Consider the following 19,604-nt stretch of genomic DNA (forward strand, 5'->3'; position numbering starts at 1 on the left):
CTCATTGGCTACTTGTTGACCGGAAGTAAGCTACGACCCACTCTTTTCTCTTTGCTCCGTGGCATCTTGCTACAGAAGCTGCCCGCCGCCGCTAGTTTTCCATTAAACCCGCGGCTCTGAACACAGGCAGGAATGGACAAAGACTGGAAGAGGTGAGTAATTTATTTTTTCGCTCGCTATAACCCGGTTAGCAGGCTCGCTAACAGTCATAAAATAACACGAAAGCGGAGCGAAGCTCCGAGCGTCGCTAAGCTAGCTGCACAACCGCGCCGATATCCGGTTGTGGGTTTTCAAAATAAGTGCGCACAAAATGTATGGCATCGCAGTAAATAAAACCAGACAAACCAGATGTGATCATTTTAAAGACATAAGTTAGGGATTAGGCAGAATTACTTGTAGAAACCACAACTCCTGTGCTTCTGAGTAAATTGTGCAATAATCTAAACGCAGTTAAAGTCAGTGGAATTTATGAGTCCCTGCTGATTTGTGTAATCTTTAATTTACTGCCACCAGACAGAAGAGACATTCATACCAAGGTGATTGTATCACTGCGATCATTCACTGTAGCTGTTAAACAGCAGTGTATTTGTCTCTGTCCTTGTCCTTGACAGCCAGAAATGAAACAAAGCTGAATAAACTGAAACAGTGTCTGTTATGATGAGTGGGAGTTTCATGTGAATTTTTTTTCCCACTGCGTATGAGGGCGTTACACACAAACTGAGCTGTTTGTTTAGTTAGCATTTCCTACGTAGGATTAGTTTGGCTTTAAAAGTGACGGAGATTAAATGAAGTGTGTTTAGTATGACGATCATAATCCAGGTGTTACAGACAGATTGACTGGATTCTACTGGATTTAACATGTCTCTGTTTGTGTGACTGTACTTTGGGAAACATATGACTTCCTTTTTTTTGAAGTGTGAAGGGACTCTGCATAAAAAAGCCAAACAAGCATCTCTTAAAATACAGGTTTTGGTATTGTTTCCTCTTTTTATTTTTGACTATTTAAAACACTGACACTTTGCAGAATGACTCCTTATTTAAATTGTTTCTTAAGTTAGAGTTAAACAGCTGGGGCTCTGTATGGATTTGACCTTAAAATCAAACTTTCAAGCAGGAGACAGAAGCTGGCACCAACAGTTCTGTGTACTTTTGGATTAGAAAAAAAGAAGTATGTAGGTAAAACAAACAAACAAATAAATAAATAAATAAACCACCTTTTCCTATGAAGCTACAAAGAGTTTCCAGCCCTGGCGCCTCAGACTCCTGGAGTCTTGCTGGTTTTCATTAGAGCTGTCTTGAGACTGATTTACACCTGTGAGTCCAGGTGAAGACTTCAAGAAAACAATTGTGTCGTATGTGGTGGACAAAGGCTAAATACTGAAGACACCAATCAGAAAACGTGTATAAATAACAAGATTAGCAAGAAAACAGCTTTAAATATGGAGTCTAGCTGTTGTGGAGTGTGCCGCGCTTTTATTTTGAAGAGGGCTCCGTTCGGCCGGAAGTCGACCGTTAGCAGCTTTCTGGATGTGGCTGAGCTCGCCCACCAGTTTTCCTCTGTACTGTTGTTTAGCTGAGAGCTAGCCGCCGTGTGCTAGCCTGCCAGGACAGCCCAGGTGTAGGTGATTCCTCGGTCTGTCTCTGCTTCTTCCTCCGGCGTTAAATCGAATATTTAAAGCGTAAAATCGTCGTGGAAGTCAGCGGTTTACTGAACGGTACAGAAAAGTGATTACTGATTGATTGAATGAGATTGTCAGTTGAATGGTAACACAGTGTTGTATTATCAGGTGTGATTATCTGCTGCTTTAATCTGATTTAAAGTGAGTTTCCTGTGTTCTAAAATGTTTTTGTCTCATTGTTTCTGTGATTTTTTTCCCCCAGGTGATCACACATGGACCAATGTTTGAAGACAGTGATTCATCAGAGCCAAGAGCCAAGACCTTCACAGTAAAATGACATAAACAGCCATCCAGATCTCCTAAGATGCTGCGCAGAAGCTGGCTGTAGGTAATGTGATCCGCAGGGACAGGGAATGCAGACTTGTGAGCTATAGCTTGTATGTGAGCGTGATGCCCAGGCGGGGGTTGCCGCTCCAGGGCCGGGTTCGCTGGCTCTTCCTGGGGCTCTTCCTGCTGCTGGTGCTGCTGCTGTTCGCGTACCTGCTGGAGTGCACCCCTCCGGCGGACGTCAGCCTGGTCCTGCCCGGCCTGGCGGGAGAGAGCTACGGGAAGGAGTATTACCAGGCCCTGCTGCAGGAGCAGGAGGAGCGCCACCTGAACCGCGCCGCCAGCCTCAAGCGGCAGATCGCTCAGCTCAAGCAGGAGCTGCAGGAAATGAGCGAGAAGCTGAAGCTCCTGCAGGACAAGAAGGAGCTGCCCGGGGTGCAGGGCCTGACCGAGACTAAGGACCAGGAGCCGGGGGATCTGCTGGAGTACCTGCACTCTCAGATCGACAAAGCCGAGGTCAACACGGGGGCGCGCCTGCCCAGCGAGTACGCCCTGGTGCCCTTCGAGAGTTTCACCTCATCCAAGGTGTACCAGCTGGAGATGGGGCTGACGCGGCACCCGGAGGAGAAACCCGTCCGCAAAGACCGCAGGGACGAGCTGGTGGAGGTCATCGAGGCCGCGCTGGACATCATCAACAACCCGGACGAGGAGGACGGCGTGGAGGACGACATGCCGATGCAGAGACTCACCTACACCGAGGGTCACTTCACTGAGGGTAAGAGACACAGCTGCAGAGCAGCGACTGCAGCTGATTCGTCCTCTCACTGTTTTTCATCTTTTCTTATTTGGCAGGACTTTACAGGACAGAGCGAGACAAAGGGACGCTTTACGAGCTGTTCTTTGCCAAAGAGGATTCCAGCAGCTTCCGCCACGTCACGCTCTTCAGGCCCTTTGGTCCCTTAATGAAAGTCAGGAGCACATCTGTAGAAACATCAGGAATGATTATTAACATCATCGTGCCGCTGGCGGGCAGAGTAGAAACTTTCACACAGTTCTTACACAACTTCAGGTGAGAGGCAGCGTGCCGCAGCGTGTTCACCTGCAGACGTGTTGTGAAAGAAGTGACGCTGTGTTTTTGTTACCAGGTTGTAAAAACGTTTAATGTGTGCTAATGTTTCCAGGGAGGTGTGCATTCAGCAGGACAGACGAGTGCATCTCACAGTGGTTTATTTTGGGCAGGAGGGCCTACAGGAGGCAAAGTCATCATTGGAAAAAATGTCAAGGTTCGTCCTCTCGCTGAGAAAAAGCTCGTGTGCTGTTTCTTTTTGTGCTTAATGTGTCATGGGAGTTCAATAACTTTGTTTTCAGGGAGGAGAGCTTCTCCAATTACACCCTGATTCCAGTGGACGAGGAGTTTTCCAGAGGTCGGGGTCTGGATATCGGAGCCCACGCCTGGAAGAGAGGCGACGTCCTGATGTTTTTTTGTGATGTCGACATCCATTTCACACTGGAGTTCCTCAACACCTGTCGACTCCACGCCGCCCCGAGTAGGTTCCACGCAGATTTATGACGTTTAAAGTCTTTTTGAACCTGGACTGTGGCTGATATTTGGTTATTTCTGTGCTGCAGACAAGAAAGTCTTCTACCCAGTGGTGTTCAGTCTGTACAATCCTGCCATAGTCTACGGAAATATGGAGCTGGCTCCACCCATTGAACTCCAACTGGTGAGGACTGTGACAGCTCTGATTATTACGTTTTTCTTTATGTAAAACTTCAATTCAGTGATCGTCTGTTTTCAAATAGATTCACAAAAAAGATGCTGGATTCTGGAGAGATTTTGGGTTTGGAATGACGTGTCAGTATCGCTCAGATTTCCTGAACATCGGTAAGTTTTGATTATTTGTTTCATGAAATTAAATTAAAGCAGAGCTTCATCTCACAGACGGGTTTATAATTCCTCCAGGAGGGTTTGATCTCGAGGTGAAAGGCTGGGGCGTGGAGGACGTCCACCTGTACAGGAAGTACCTCCGGAGCGACCTGATCGTGATCCGGACCCCCGTGTCCGGCCTCTTCCACCTGTGGCACGAGAAGCAGTGCGCGGACGAGCTGACGCCGGAGCAGTACCGCATGTGCATCCAGTCCAAAGCCATGAACGAGGCCTCGCACTCCCACCTGGGCATGCTGGTGTTCCGCGAGGAGATCGAGGCTCACCTGCGCAAACAGGCCTTCAAGACTCAGAGCAAAGCCGAGGACTGAGGGAACCTCCGGCGTCGACTCGAGACTCTGAGGTGCTGAACCATGTTGACACGTTACAGCAAAGACACGTTTACATTGATCTTTCTGCATTTCACCGCACAGCTGTAGACGAATGAATGTACAAAAAAAACAAACGGCGATCAATGTTAAACTACAGCAGCATCAAACACGAGTACACAATCAAATAATATTTAACCTGCTGAATATCTCTCAGATTTAGGGGCTGACATCGTATCTTACATATCGCAGCATGCAGTTATTAACTCGGGATACATTAAACGCCTCATTACGCCATCGCTCCTGCTTTAAACACAGTCTCTCCACCGTGTTCATCCCTCTGCTGCTGATTTCAGTAAGAAGTTGCACTTTCTCAAAACAGAAGTTAGAAAAGATTCCCACTAGAGCCAGTAAGTTTCTACTGATTCTCCAGCTTTCACTTTATACAGTATCTTAGCAGTTTGTTTATGGAGCCATACTGTTCTGTTAGTGTTATATATACGGTATATATACACCTGTATTTATAGGATGTGTCAGGCTGGTGATGTTATTTTAAAAAGGGACCTTTTTGTGTGTTTCTAACGTGACGGTCGGTCACTTATCTTTCCTCTGCTGACGACAGTTGAGCATGTTGGAACAGTTAAAGAGCCAGGAGCTAAGATCTGCTTATAGCATGCAGCGCTACGATTATCAGGACTCCAAATAAACAAAGACCCGTCAATACGATTCCTGACACCGGACTGAGATTGAATGTTACAGCCGCTCTTCTTGTAAATACTTTTCTAATGTTCCTTCCGTTTCATAACGCGTGACTTGAATACTTTTGTCGTACGTGCCTACGTGCTTTAAGTGACATGAAGTGTGTTAAGGGAAGCCGTTTGTTTTATTCTGTTTCTTAACAACGAAGGTTCAGTCGCGGAGGTCAGAGGGCGCGATGTTAGCGAGTACAGCTGTCAAAAAAATCGTAGGTGGAGCCGGCAAGAAGTGCTTTATTTTTCTCACAAAGAAAGCAGGTTACTCTTGCATCTCATCTTGTACTGTAATTATTTTTAATCAATGGTTGTTTTTTTTCAATATTACAGCTTTTTTTTTGTAGATAGTCTTAAAAGTCTCCTCGTCCTGCAGGAGAAATGTTACATGTCTTCCTCTCAGCAGTTCACAACAATTCAAACAGAACTTGTGCAAGGAAATGATTTATTTTGACATTTTGGCCGTGAAATAAAACTTAAAGAAGGCTGCATTAACTGCTGCTGCTGCGTCATTTCTCCCGTTGGCATTTGATTTAATGATACATATTTTTCAGTAAACGTCATCAGTTCTATAATTTATACTATAAAAATGTCATATCAAACCCGTCAAAGTGTCTTTGAATCTACCAGCTCATTCATATGTTTCTTAATTTAAGACAAATGGCATAATACAATTGTATTATTCATCTGTATACAATAAACTACATGAATAGAAAATAAAAGAGGGAAAAAAATAATAGAAAAAAAGCATAATTGAAATCCAGGAGAGCTGACATGAAATAAACCAGATGGGAAAGTTTCAGACAGGCTTATTTTCATCTCAGGTACTTCATGTGTTAATGTGCGATCTGCTCTGGATGGATCCCCATGGTGTGGTAGATCTCTTTGAGGATGAGCAGAGCAGTGTCTTCAGATTGCCTGCAAAATAAGAACATGTGTTAATTACCTCAGAAAATTAGAAGAAGAAATGAGATTATTTGTGAGCAATTTTTTTAAACATGTCTGAGTTCGTCTGTAGTAAACGTCTGACTGATTGCAGCTTAAATGAAGAGGTTATTTTTGTTGAAATGTTGCTACAGAGCTGCAGGAATGATCCTAAAACCAGGAAGTAAGTTACGTCATGTGACCGTGGTGTAGTTGGTTTATAGCCTAACATTAGCTTTTTACTTCTGGAGGTTGGATTTAGGCTTCAAACATCAGAACAGTGGTCATTTTTGAAGATTATCTTAAGAGTTTATTTTCTGTAATAATTAAAGCTGTACCAGTAGCAGAGGTGACTCTGGAGGGCGAACAGGTACTCGTTGAAACTCTCGATGGGCTTCTCCTGCAGGACGTAGTCGATGCGATTCCCTCCGTTCAACATCCCGATCTTCACCTGAGGTTCCTCGTCTTTTTGTGGCTCGGGGCTCTCTGGGATCTTGTGCTCTGTGATTCAGAACAGAGTTATTCATCTGACACGATGCAGAAATAACTCGATTCAGGAGTCACAGATCGGGGGAGAAACTCACCCTCCTCCGCTTGCTTCTCCTGCTCTTCGATCTGATTGGCCACGATGGCCAGCTCGGCCTGAAGCTGGGCGGACGAGGTGTGAGCGCGAGCGAACTCGTTGAGCGTCTGCCAGGCGCTCCTCAGGGAGCTGATAAAACCCTGCTTCAGGTCTGAGCCCATCCTGGAGAGACTCTCCTTCAGCTCTGAAACACAGACACATAACATTACTTTACCACTCTGCATTAAATAGCTTTTTTAAATTAGAACCAAAACCAATTTCTTCCTTTACTAATTAAGTGCTTGTTTAACGAGAAGATCACTACCAGACTCCATTGACAAAAAGAGGAATTTTACCGAGCAGCTCCTGGAATACGTCTGCTGTGATTTTTTTAAGTGTGTTGGTGTTGGTGTGTGGCTTTCACTGGTGGAAGATGCATTCAGATCCTTTAAATAAGTAAAAATACCACACAGTAACACAAACAAACTAACCAGATGAGGCAGAAGTATTCCAACAAACTGTTTTCTGTTCTGTAAAATTCCTGTTTTTGTCAGTGGAGTCTGGTAGTGACATACAGCAATGTTTCTGGTCAAAGAAAAAGGATTTTACTCATTAATAAAAAGCTCTGTCTCTGTAGGAATCGTATCCATGATGTTGTCAGACATTTATAATAACAATCTGAGGCTGTACTACACTGGAGTTTTCCTTTTAATGTTAAAATCTAAAAAACAAGAAAGAGAAACTTCACTTTGACCTTCAGCTTATGAGTCTCTGCAGAGGCAAGAGAGAAATCACTGCTGCTGTTTTGCCACTTTATTGCACCATAGCATTTTCAATATAAGAATAGGTCCTTTGTATTTTGCCACCACAAAAATTAGGGCACCCCACCCATAAAGGGCAGAGGACTGAACTGAGGACTCAGCAGAACTAGTCAGCAGCTCAGTTTAGTTTCTTATGAAGACGTGTCACTGTGAAAGCATTTAGTATCAGCTTAGGACGAGAGGGAATAAAGAGAGAGTGTCGCACCGAGATGAAGCCTCTTCCTTCCTTTGTGATGAGGGATCAAGACAGGCTTCAAGTCCAAGTCTGGTATTATCATGGGCTCGATCCTGTACGCCACCGGGTCCAACTAAAAGAAAGAGAAGAAACTATTAGTTCATAAAGTAACTCAGCTGCACTTATTAAAGAGTAAGATCCTTTTTGTTTAACCAGAAACATCACTATTTGTCAATACCAGACTCCATTGACAAAAACAGGAATTTTACCAAACAGAACACAGGAGCTGGTGGAATAACGCTGCCTCCATCTGTTGGTTTGTTTGTGTTGTTGTGTGACTTTCAGTGTTAGAAGAAGTATTCAGATACGTATATACCACACAATAACACAAACAAACTAATCAAATGAGGCAGAATCTCCTGTGTTCTGTTCTGTAAAATTACTGTTTTTGTCAATGGAGTCTGGTATTGACATATAGTGATGTTTCTGGTATCTTCTGTAGGAATCCTTTCCATAATGTTGTCAGACACTTGATGTACAGGTTGGAGGAGCTGCATACCGGATGGTAAATATTGAAGAATCCCTTGCAGGTGGGCAGCTGGTACGTCTCCTCAATCTTCTCCAGTCCTCGGACTGTCAGGAACATGCCGATCGGAGAACCCAGAGCGAAGAAATTCACCGGCTCGAAGTCCAGAGCGTGGTAGACCACCGACACCTGCAGAGCAAATCGAACATCCAGGCAAATTCAGCACCTTTAACAACTTTTTAACAAGTTCTGTCTTTGTGTTTTAAGCCACGTTTACCTGTCCAGTTCCGACTTCAAAGTAATTATAGTCGACGTGGATGGAGGAGACGGTGTTGCCTGTGGGAAGCTTCTTCACAGCGGGATCAGGGAGAGCTTCGGCGACTGGTGGGGGTGCCGTGACCTGACTGACCTCCTTGGCTTCTGCCTTCTTCTCCTGTGCAGCCTGACGAGCAGCCTGCGCACAGGAAAGCCGCGGTTAGCCATCGCCACGGGTTCGCAAGCTGCACGCAAAGAGAGAAAAAGAAACTTACCTGCTTGCTCACTCGTTCTTTGACAAACTTGGCGATCTTTTTCCGCGGGCCCAGCGGGATTCCCATCTCTTTCAGGTCCTCGATCGTGCACATGAGCTGAGAGGACACGAGAGAAGGGGATAAAATTAGACACCCACCTCATCTTCTGTCAAAAAAAAAAAAAAAGAAAAATCCTTCCTTTTCTTACAAAAGATTCAACGTCAATCTTCTCCTCATCGAAGGTGCTCTTGTACTCGGACAGCCCCAGGTGTTCCAGCATCACAGAGAGATCCTCAAACTCCTCTCCGTCTTCTTTCGCCTCCTCCTCGACGGGCGGTGGAGGAGTGACGGTGTTACTGCTCTGTGTAACAGGAGCTGCCACCTGATAGGAGAAGCAGAACTATGGACATCAGGAGGCCAAATATCTGCATGTATCACACTCAGAGGGGAAATAAAAGCACTGTCTCTTAGCTGCTTATGTGATTAGCAGGATTGTAATTTAATGAGCTGGTGTCTGACCTGTTTGGTGTCTCCGTTAGAAGTGGGCATGACTGGCATAGAGAACGGAGGAGAGCCGTTCTTCTGATTTGAAAGCAGGTCAAAGAGAATCAAAGAACCTGCGAATACAAAGGAGAGAAACAACAGAATGAAGGTGAAGAACAGAAGTGACGACAGAGGAACCAGAGGAGCTGAAGCTACAGAGCTGGGTTTGTACCTAAACTGTGTCCAGCCACTGATATTCCTCCTTTGTAGTCCGGGTTCCTCTTTAAGAACAGGGCGTAAAGTCTGTTAATCTCCAGGGCGACTGTGTCCATGATGGTCTGGCAGTAAGTGGGACTGTTGTAGAAAAGCACATCTAACAGAGTCTCATTGGTAAAGTGACGTAACCTTCCAGTGCTCGGCAAAGTGATCTTCTTTATCCTCCTGCAAAGAGAAATAAGTTAATTAATGGTGTGGTGCTCTCTCAGAAACCCCCTACAGGTCGCGTAAACCCGGCCTCGCCTCACCTGTCCACCCCAGTGGCATCTCCGTGCAGAGCCGTGTGCCACTGGACGGGCAGGAACTCCACCCGGCTGATGGCGCTCTCATCCAGGGGTTTCTTAAAGTGACTGTGCAGCAGCTTCAGTGACACGTTGCGAAAGTCGTCCACTGAAAACACACGGATTCGTTTAGTTTCGCCGCAAGCACCAGCACTGGGAAATAACGGCACGACTGTGCGGTACTCACCACACTCCACCATGCTCCTAAACCTCAGGTCGCACACGGGGCCGATTCCATGAACCATGAACACGAGATGATCCACCTTGGCGAGCTCACCTGGAGACGATCGATGATCTTTATGATCGTGTTACATTTACTAGCAGACGTTAAAACACATCTCACAGTTAAATATGAATTTATTTCCCCTATTTTCCCCTTGCTATATATCAATACCAGACTCCATTGACAAAAATAGTAATTTTACTAGCAGTAACACAGGAGTTTCATGTTTTTGAGGAGCAGCTTCTCTACCATCGGGCACTTCATCGAGGTCATCGTCAATCCCCCGCTTCACCACTCTGGGTCTGGTCTGCCCGTCCTGAGTCGTGCCCCACTCGTCAGGCATGGAGGAGGGTTGAAACTGCACAATCACCTACAGAGGGAAGAGAGAGAACAGTCGTCACCGCTCCTGATAGGATTAATCAACTCAAGAACACCACTTAGAGCAAATCAGACGACGGTTTTACCTTTGGATTGTGCATGACAATGGTTTCTCCTGATGGGAACTCCAGTCTACGGTGCCACTGGTTTGTAGATACAGCTTTCTTATACTCTGCCTGTGTGTGAAGAGACACGTTTGACTGGATGTTGCATTTTCCTAACGTGGAATCTGTTCCCGGTCAAATTTAGCAGCGACACAAACCTCCAGCTTGTCGCTAAAGTCCTCAGAATAAGGGATGAAGCGACTGTCTGTGTCTCCTTTGTAGAACCAGGAGCAGCGGCGGACCTCTGTCGGCTCCTCCTCCCAGTAGACCGCAGTCCTCATGCGGTCGTAGAGCTGCACGTCGTAACGGCCTCCATCCGTTCGCACGATCACATTTTCTGGGTCTGGTTGAACTGGAAGAGCAAAAAAACAACAAAAAACAGGGACACAAAAACTTTAGAGAGCACCGGCACTGTGAGGAGTTTCTCTGGATTTTAAAAACTCATCTTACCTGAGTTGTATGTTTCCTCGAGCTGCAGGGAGTCGATGATACTGAAAGGAAGCCAGACGCTCCTTGACTCCACTTGCTTGCAGTAGAACCAGTGAGGCTGAACAGGTTCGTAGACATTGTAGTTGTATGGCATCATGGGGCCTGCGGGCACGATCGCTCCAGCTGTGGTGGCTGGAGGCGGAGGCGCAGGCGCTTGGATCTGTGTGGGAGGAGGCTGGGAAAAAAAAGCATCCTGATTACATAAACTCCCTCTTAAACGGTCTAATCATTAACTTAATGAGTTCTTCTCTCTACCCTTGTGAATGTGGGTCCTGACGGCGGGAATGCCTGAGGTGGAGAGCTGAGGGAGTAGGGGTTCTGCGGAGGTGTGTGTGTTGGCGGCAGGATCTCCGGAGCTGGAATATAAGGACTGGCTCTGCTGCTGGTGGGGGTGTGTCGGTATGGATTATGACTCTGCGGCTGCATCTGAGGAGGCGGTGGGGTCATTGAGGCGGGGGGAGGTGTGTGACGTCCCATGGGGCTGTGGTACAACGCGCCTCCGAAAGCTGGAGGGGGAGCGGGGTTCATGTGGGAGCCTGTTGTGGGCGGCGGAGCCATGCTGACGCTGCTGGGAGCAGAAACCAGGCCTGTTGTCGTCGGCGCTGCTGACAGGGTTGGTGGAGGGCATGGCGACTGTCCGATGGAGGCAAACGGATCACTGGTGGTTACAGGGCTGGAGAAGTAGTTGAAGGTGGACGGGGCTGGTCCATTTCCAGAGGTCTGACCCAGGAAGCTGTCTTCTTCTCCCACATCAGTGGAATCATCTAAAGAACATTAAAACAAAGTCAACCTTTAATTTTGGGCAGCACATACATCTCTGAGTCTGTGATGGACATACAAGTCACATGACACTTAAACACAGCAGGGAAACCAGGCATGTATTTATGTTAAAGATAATTTTACTAGTTTAACCATTAAAATAGAGCTCATTTAACATTCCCACAGACTAACATGACCCCTTTAAAAGTCTAAAAAAAAGGACTTTAAATGCCAGTTAACTCAGGTAAAGGTGTAGCCGAATTTAAGGTTATGTTTATATGTGACTCTTCCAAAATAGCAGCACATCCTCCTCCTATAATAACACATCAGATTGGGGGACAGTAACTAAAACACGCCGCTATCAATTAGCCTAGCTAGCCTGACAGCTGAGAGACTCTTTCTTTCTGTTTCTATGTCTTTTACACTGAATAACAGCTGACAGCAGCACCGTTAGCCAGCTAGCTAGCTAGCTTAGCCTGCTAAGGGCACAGCTAATGTTTAAGACACGTCCTCCGTCGTTTTCTTCCCTCTCACCTCCTGACAGCACCGCCGGACCGGTGGCCTGGCTCACGGGTATGAAAGGCAAGTTGAAGTTGAACTCCGGAGCGGCGCTGAACAGCAAGTTAGCACCGGTGTTGGGAACATTATTATTTTTTCTATCTGCCATTTTCCCCTAGAATTACACGTAGCCACTACCGGTGCAGCCAGGCAGTGCACGCGCACTTCTCCAAACGGCTCTCCCCCGTCCGCCCACACTGATTTTACAGATCCCTATAGCACTAACGGTAGGTTCACGCGCAGCAAGACGACGTCACACATTGTTTGCAGATCTACGGAAGCTGCGCAGGTCGTTTGACTGCGGTTCGTTGGTTGTGGAGAAAAACAAACAGTATTGCTCACTACTGCCACCTACAGGTTAGAGAGATCACACACACGGTGATGTTTAACCGTTTAAAATGAGCTCAAATAAGAAATAAACGTTTAAAATATTTATTTCATGTCAAGAATACATGTATTTTCTCATCGTTAGGTGAGACCACCAACCTTGAATTAAAATCAAAACACCCACCCCGCTGAAGTACAGCTACTGTGATACAATCCCCGTCCTCCGGGTTGTCCCCGGACACAAAACAAACGAACTACCCTCCTTCCCCTGGTGACGCAAATTTCCCGCCCTCACGTCTGCACTCCTCCTGTGTGTGTGTGAGGGGAAAGTCAACAAACAAGAGTTTTCACTGAGATTTTTTCTACGTTGGTATATTTTATATTTTTCAGACGGTTTAGTCGCCGGCTAACGATGCCTTCCACACACGACTGGATTAACAACCCGCTGGGTGTCGTTGAGGGGATGTTTGGTAAGAGACAAACCGGAACTTCCACTCCTTGACAGCTAACGTTAACGCGTGAGCCTAGCTTGCTAGCTTCACGGCTAAGTAGCATGCTAGCTGCCATGCTCATCATGTGTAGCCGCTGTAGCTTCTCTTTTCCTTAAAAAAAAACAGTAAATAACTTTATAAAGTTGTTGTGGGTTATTTAATTAAATGGCTAAAAGCTGTGTGCACTCATTCAAACTTAATTTTTTTGTGAGTTATTTCTAGAGCAACTCTTTTAATCCCCAAGTAAAAAGTCTTAATATATGCAAGCAGCAATTTATGAAGTACTCTAATAGTTAGTATGAAGTATTTTGTCACTTAGGAATAAAGTAGCTAAAGCTTAGATGTTTTTTTATTAATGTAATAAAGCTTTTTGCAGTGTAAGTTAGTTGTGTTGCTGCTTTTATAAGAAGAAAAATCACAAAAATGCTAGTTTCAGTTTCAATAAAAACTGATCCAGGGCCATAAATGTCTCCTCTTCATCTAAAACTCTTTGCTTACTTTGTGACCTTCTCTGTCTAATCTAATTTATTTGATAAACTAGTGCTCTCTGTGCTCTCAAGGTTTCCTGTTATCATCACGATCCACTTGTGTTCTTGTTACTTTCCTTTTCTAAATGACATTATGCTCCTGTTGATATTTTTAGCTGCCTCCCAGAACAATCCGAGCTCAGGATGGGAGGCGAAAGCGGTCGAGTTCTTCAAGGATCGGCTGAAAGAGAAGGACGCTCATACCTCGGTAATGCAGCTCTGGGATCCTCTCAGCATTTAAATTACACAGAGGAAACATCACAGCACACTCACCTGTAAATAACAACCTTTAATTTGTTTGTTTGTTTGTTGCAGGTCCCGTCTTTGAACGACGTCCCCCTGCACTACCTGAAGCCCAACAGCCTGGTGAAGTTTCGCTGTTTAATCCAGGATATGTTCGACCCAGAGTTCTACATGGGAGTGTACGAGACTGTGGATCCGTCGACAAAGGCTAAAGTAAGCGCTTCCTCGTCCTCTCCTGTGCAGCTGTTTGCATAAGTACACCAGTCTCACGTGTCTGGTGCATGTTCTTTGCATTTGACTATGCGTTAAAGTATTGGGTAATGATCTTATTTTACTGTCTGACTTCTCCCCAGGTGCTGCGATGTGGGAAGTACAAAGATGTGACAGAGTGTGGGGTATGTTTGCTTCTGTTCGATCATTCAAGGCATCGTTCAGTTGAGCTTCAGCTTGAATCTGGACCTTTTTTCTCATGTTTTTTGGTGTAGAAGTGTCTGACAGCATTATGGGTAGAATTCCTATTCATAAAAATCTTTTTATTAAGAGTAAGATCTTTTTTCTTTACCCAGAATCAAATGTTTTATCACTGCCAGACTCCATTGACAAAAACAGGGATTTTACTGCGCAGAACAGGAGCATGAGTGTTGTGATCTGTTAGTGTATTTCTGTTGCTGTGTGGTATTTTTTGCTAATGCCAAGCATCTGAATACTTCTTCCACCACTGAAAGTCACACAAGAACACAAACAAACTAACAGATAGAGGCAGTGGTATTCCAGCAGCTCCTGTGTTCTGCTCGGTAAAATTCCTGTTTTTGTCAATGGAGTCTGGTATTGACAAATAGAGATGTTTCTGGTTAAACAAAAAGGATCTTACTCTTTAATAAAAAGATCTAAATATGTAGGAATCGATCATTCACACTCAAAAAATGAGAAAATAAGGCTCAGGTTCAAAAATACCAGTTATCCTTTAACAACACTGACACATGCTTTTGTCTCCAGGTGGATTTCAACTCCAGAAACACTGTGACTGCAGAGAGACAGACTTTCTACTGCGTGCCAATCCCTGGAGAAAATCCCTGGGTCAAAGACATATCCTCATCATGTCATTCCTGCATGATACAAATACTTAAATGCATATTTGTGAGTATTTTTTATCTGTGCTCCCCACTCTCTGTAGTTTGCCTTAATTCTATCACACAGCTACGCCGGCTCCAGCCAAGCCAGAGTGGTCCCCTCCACCTCGTACGTGCCGAGCAGACAGAAACGAAGCTACGAGGAAGACGACGACATGGACGACATGGACACACAGCCGCAGAAACAGAGGGAGCCGCATACCGGTGCGCTGATGCTTGTAAAGTGGAGATAATGCAAAACAGAAGCATTGTCGATTCAGTATTTAACTACTTATCAAAGCGCTGTCTTGTGTTCTGTCTTGTCTCTATGAGGATGTTTTGCATGCATGTAAATTCAGACCAGATGTTAATTGGTGTTTGATGCTGTTCGAGCAGTTTCCTACAGAAACAAGTCAATTTACAAAGACGTTTTTACACCTACAGATGAAATTACTTGCACAGATTTTGCTCCAGAGAACACAGAAATAAACTGCAGTGCTCCTGTGGACATCATATGTGATCTAAACTCTCGCTGCAGGTCCTCACAGTCCCACAGAGCAACACGGCAACGGCGACTGTAAGCGGCTGGAGACAGAAGCTCCGTCCAGCCAGATGACGCCTGCCTCTCATCTCGACCTCAACTTCCCCCTGCCAGGAGAGAAAGGCCCCTCCTGCTTAGTGAAGGTACGTTTCTAACGGCGTGGGTTTCTTCTTCATCACCTCGTGTAGAACAGAAGCTGAAAGGTGTGTGTTGTCGGCAGGTGTACGAAGACTGGGACAGCTTCAAACTGAACGACACACTGGAGGTCTACGGGATCCTCTCCGTCAGCCCCGCTCTCAGCGCTCTCGCCGACGAGAAGTAAGACGTGGTTTGGTTGAGTTTGGTTTCTCCTGCAGTCTCAGCCTCACTCGCTCATTCGTTCGTTCGTTCTGCACAGAGACGCCTCCTCATCCCTCCTGGACCCCGCGGAGTGCATGGAGACGGCAGAGGAGCAGAGAGTGCACAGCCCGCCGGCCTCGCTCGTCCCTCGCCTCCACATGCTCTACGCCAAGACACTGCCACACAACAACCCCCTGCTGCCCTCTGCCCCCCTGGAGGACAACAGTGCCTGTAAGGACAAGGAGCATGAATCCTGCTTCACAACCAAATCTTTCTTTTCTCTCTCTGTAATCATGATTCTCGACTAGAAGGCTGTTGCACTGTTTCTTCACTGCTCTTTTTAAACTTACTAAGAGTACAGATGTACATAGCTCAGCTGCACTTCCTCTGATTTACATAAAGTGTTGCTAAATAAGATCCAACGTCAGGCTGTTTTGACACTGAGGCATCTGTCGAGAGGACAGTTTATTGTAGCTGCTACACAAATGTCCGAATCAGCTGGACCGGACAAACTGTAGGTGAGAAAATCTCTAACACAGACAGTCTCTGAATGTGTGAGAATGTCTGGACCAGGCTGTGGGTGTTTTAATTATTATGTGAGCCACTAACAAGCCTGTAGTACTTACTCCACCGATGCTAGGCATGCTAACTCCTGTAGCTGTAGCCGTTGATATCAAGACAGCGTCGCCTTGAAAGGAGCTTCAGTTCTTCCTTATTTCCTTCAGTACAAGGAGACACTAGAGCTTCCTTTACGAAAGGAAAGGAGAGAATTCTGTCCCACGATTTCCCGAAGCCGCAGCGTTTAAGGAAAAGTGACAAGAAAAGGACGTTTTTTGACTATTCAACCTCAACCTTTGACTTTTTTTGACCCCTAAACAGAACCGCAGATCTTTAAAAAAAAATCTGAGCTGTTAACTCTCTGTCCCTCCTCAGTTTTATCTTCGACCCTGAGCGAGATGGCCTCTGTGAGGGCAGAGCTGCTCACGTACCTCACTCACGTCCTCCTGGGAGACGCCCTGGCTGCCGAGTACCTCATCCTGCATCTCATCTCTAACGTGTACGTGTCGAATTGTTTTATTACGTTTTAACGCCAGCCTTCCTCCAGGAGCTAAAACCCGTTGTGATTTTCTCGCAGGTACACTCGGCGAGACGTTCTCCCGCTCGGCAAATTCACCCTGAACCTGAGCGGCTGTCCCACGGTCGCCTCGTACACCGAACGCTTCTACCAGATCATCCAGCAGCTTGTTCCCTGTGTGAGTGAATCTCATCGCTCCCACCAGCTGCATGTAATGCCACAGTTTATAGCTTGTTTTTGGTTCAAGTGAAAGACAATCTTTCTCCCTGATGCAGTCGTATTATCTGGGCATGAGCCTCCAGAACATGAACCAGATGCGGCTGGTGCCTAAGAAGGACTACGTGGCCAACCGGCTGGTAAGCGGAGCCCTGCAGCTGGCCAGGAACACTTCCCTTTTCCTGGATGAAACCCAGCTGGAGCAGGGACAGCTGGACACGACAGGTGAGGCCTCTAGAAGCCACAAGGGGGCGACACTGAGAGGACAAACTCTTGAGACAGTGCTAACCAGGCTGGATCTTCTTCTTTTGTCTTCTTGTGTGTGTGTTTGTGCTGCAGGTGTGCGTAACGTCACGGCGCTGGGCAACCTGATCTCGTGGCAGAAGGTTGATTATGACTTTAACTACCACCAGATGGAATTCCCCTGCAATATTAACGTGCTCATCGCGTCAGAGGGCCGCTCGCTGCTGCCGGTGAGGACAAAGATGGATGAGGCGTGCGACCGCAGGGGTGAAAAACTCACCCCCTTAAAAAAAAACAAACAAACAAACGCACAAAAACACCACCGCTCCAGCCCTGCTCTCTCCAGCAGGAGGGGTTAGGTTTCCTCCAGCCTCTCATGAGACCGAGTCGAACGCTGGAGGTTGTTTCCAGCCGGCGTCACGCTGTCATCTCAGCTGCCATTGGCCAGAGGCGGCTTTAGCCCCCGGGTCTCACTCGGCTGCGAACAGCCCGAGGAATGTGCTGCGTGCTATTCCTGTGTGTTTCTGTAACGGGTTGCTATGGCGGCAGCTGTGCACCACGGGAACAATCCCCGAGGAGAGGCGTCAGGCCCCCGGCCCGTCTGTTAGTCCGGCGGTGAAGGGCAGCGCGCTGTAAACAACTCCCAGGGTTGATTAGAAGTCACGAGTGCATGGCTGTGTTTACATTGAACAGCTATTGGTGGCTGATGAGCAGCTGGATCAGATCCCTCACAGTCCTGTCTGGCATGCGATGAAGTTTAGAGGGTATGCCAGACTGGGGCAGGGTCTGCATAGCAACACCTGTGGACAAACCTACACCTTTTCTCTGTACAAACATCTTCCTGCTCGATGTTAATGCCTCCTCTCTCTCTCGAACTCCACAGTCAGACTGTCAGATACACCTCCAGCCTCAGGTCGGCCCAGCCACCATGGAGGAGTATCTCAGCAGCATCCACATGCACCCGCAGGCCTCGTCACAGCTGAACAAGCTCCGGATCTACCTGAGCGTGGCTCGGCTGCTGGACTACAGCATCTCTGATGAAATGACGAAGGTGACAAATCTGCTGCGTCTGCTTCTTATTTTGTATTCCCTGAGAACGTAGCGCTTTAACCACTTGTCCTTCTCTGGTGTCCTCAGTCTGTTGAGGATGACTTTGTAGACATGAGGAAGGACGACCCCCAGAGCATATCTGCTGAGGACCTGCACAGGATGCTCGTTGTGGCCAGGTGGGCTTTGATTTTAAGTTTGTATAAGCTCCTTTACTTGACACTTTTTTCCTTTTATCTAGTAAGAATAATAATATTAGCCTGTAAAGTATTATTCAGAAGACAAAGTGTTAAAGCATAGGCATTTTTATTAAAGAGAGATCCTTTTTGTTTAACCATAAACAGTTGTTTTATCATTACCAGACTCCATTGACAAAATCAGAAATTTTAGCGAGCAGAGCACAGGAGCTGCTGGAATACCACTGCTTTGATTTTTTTTGTTTGTTTGTGTTATTGTGTGACTTTCAGTGATGGAAGAAGTAATCAGATACTTTACATCAGTAAAAATACACAAACAAACAAACAGATTTAGGCAGTGATGCTCCAGCAGCTCCTGTGTTCTGCTCTGTAAAATTCCTGTTTTTGTCAATGGAGTTTGGTAGAGATAAATCAGCTGTTTCTGTTTAGACAAAAAGGATTTTTCTCTTTAATAAAAAGCTCTGTCTCTGTAGGAATCTTATCCATAATGTTGTCAGACACAATCTGAGTCTGAACTTTAGTGGACGTCCTTTGATGTGGACAGTTACCCAGTGCATTTATCATCATCATCATTTACACTTAAAAATCTGGGAAAATAAGACCCAGGGTCAAAAATAGCAGAGTAATCCTTTAAATAAACACAACAATAAGTCATTATGACAACAATTGGAAATGTCAGATATGACATAAGCAGGATGACGGCAACTTCATGGGTCAGTGCAACCAAAATAAAAGACTGGAATCAGAGATGCAGTCACCTCATTTGGAGTGTCTAGGATTTATGGAAGCTGAGAGATGTGTGAGTGGGACGTGATCTGACTGTTCCTCTCGTCGGCAGGTTGTTGTCTCTGAGCCTGGGACAGACCTCCCTGTCCAGAGACAGCTGGCTGAGAGCCAAACACATCGAGGCGCTGCGGAGGAGTCGGATGGAGCAGCACAAGTGCGTCAACGGCAACGAGCCATGATTGCGCAGACAAGACGAGGTGGCTTTTGTCTTTCCTTTTGATACCTTTAAAAAAAAGTTTGTAATAAAGAAGTTTTTCATATGCCGTATAGTTCATGTTGTGTTCAGCTTTTTTCCAGGCTCAGTTGGAGAGAAGATTTAGATATATTTTCACCTCATGGATTAATAGTTTGTATGGACAGTACAGTAACATCTCAGCCTGCTGTGGGGTTCATGCCAGTGTTGCTGCAGACCAGAATTTCTATGTTTACCAAAAATATCTTCATTTT

The 19,604-nt window shown here is 46.0% G+C and overlaps 3 protein-coding genes across 4 annotated transcripts; 2 read left to right on the plus strand and 1 right to left on the minus strand.

Annotated features, from left to right (window-relative positions):
* csgalnact2 (chondroitin sulfate N-acetylgalactosaminyltransferase 2) lies at nt 1–5,443 on the plus strand. Of its 2 annotated transcripts, none has more exons than XM_018680987.2 (8): nt 1–152; nt 1,882–2,721; nt 2,799–3,015; nt 3,128–3,229; nt 3,315–3,493; nt 3,576–3,670; nt 3,750–3,831; nt 3,910–5,443. In XM_018680987.2, the coding sequence occupies exons 2-8, from the start codon at nt 2,070–2,072 to the stop codon at nt 4,200–4,202; spliced, it is 1,620 nt and encodes a 539-aa protein (XP_018536503.1). In that variant the 5' UTR covers nt 1–152; nt 1,882–2,069; the 3' UTR covers nt 4,203–5,443. The 2 variants fall into 2 exon arrangements, with proteins under 2 accessions (XP_018536503.1, XP_018536504.1); XM_018680988.2 differs by lacking the exon at nt 1–152 and adding an exon at nt 1,524–1,715.
* sec23ip (SEC23 interacting protein) lies at nt 5,227–12,253 on the minus strand. Its single transcript, XM_018680985.2, has 18 exons — nt 11,993–12,253; nt 10,955–11,463; nt 10,661–10,874; nt 10,369–10,562; nt 10,193–10,282; nt 9,978–10,098; nt 9,693–9,782; nt 9,473–9,614; nt 9,181–9,389; nt 8,985–9,082; nt 8,674–8,847; nt 8,487–8,582; nt 8,234–8,410; nt 7,990–8,145; nt 7,461–7,563; nt 6,457–6,639; nt 6,211–6,373; nt 5,227–5,866 (listed from the first exon to the last, which is right to left on the minus strand). Exons 1-18 carry the CDS (start codon nt 12,123–12,125, stop codon nt 5,785–5,787), a joined length of 2,934 nt encoding a protein of 977 aa, XP_018536501.1. The 5' UTR covers nt 12,126–12,253; the 3' UTR covers nt 5,227–5,784.
* A 362-nt stretch (nt 12,254–12,615) lies between these two features.
* mcmbp (minichromosome maintenance complex binding protein) lies at nt 12,616–19,426 on the plus strand. The gene is made up of 16 exons (XM_051076665.1): nt 12,616–12,813; nt 13,478–13,569; nt 13,677–13,817; nt 13,958–13,999; nt 14,601–14,688; nt 14,798–14,938; nt 15,252–15,397; nt 15,475–15,572; nt 15,652–15,824; nt 16,527–16,650; nt 16,729–16,846; nt 16,944–17,109; nt 17,224–17,357; nt 18,011–18,178; nt 18,265–18,353; nt 19,210–19,426. The coding sequence occupies exons 1-16, from the start codon at nt 12,756–12,758 to the stop codon at nt 19,334–19,336; spliced, it is 1,905 nt and encodes a 634-aa protein (XP_050932622.1). The 5' UTR covers nt 12,616–12,755; the 3' UTR covers nt 19,337–19,426.
* The last annotated feature ends 178 nt before the right edge of the window (nt 19,427–19,604 follow it).

This window comes from Lates calcarifer, linkage group LG16_LG22 (genome assembly GCF_001640805.2).
Source record: "Lates calcarifer isolate ASB-BC8 linkage group LG16_LG22, TLL_Latcal_v3, whole genome shotgun sequence".
Classification (NCBI taxonomy): Eukaryota; Metazoa; Chordata; class Actinopteri; family Centropomidae; genus Lates; species Lates calcarifer.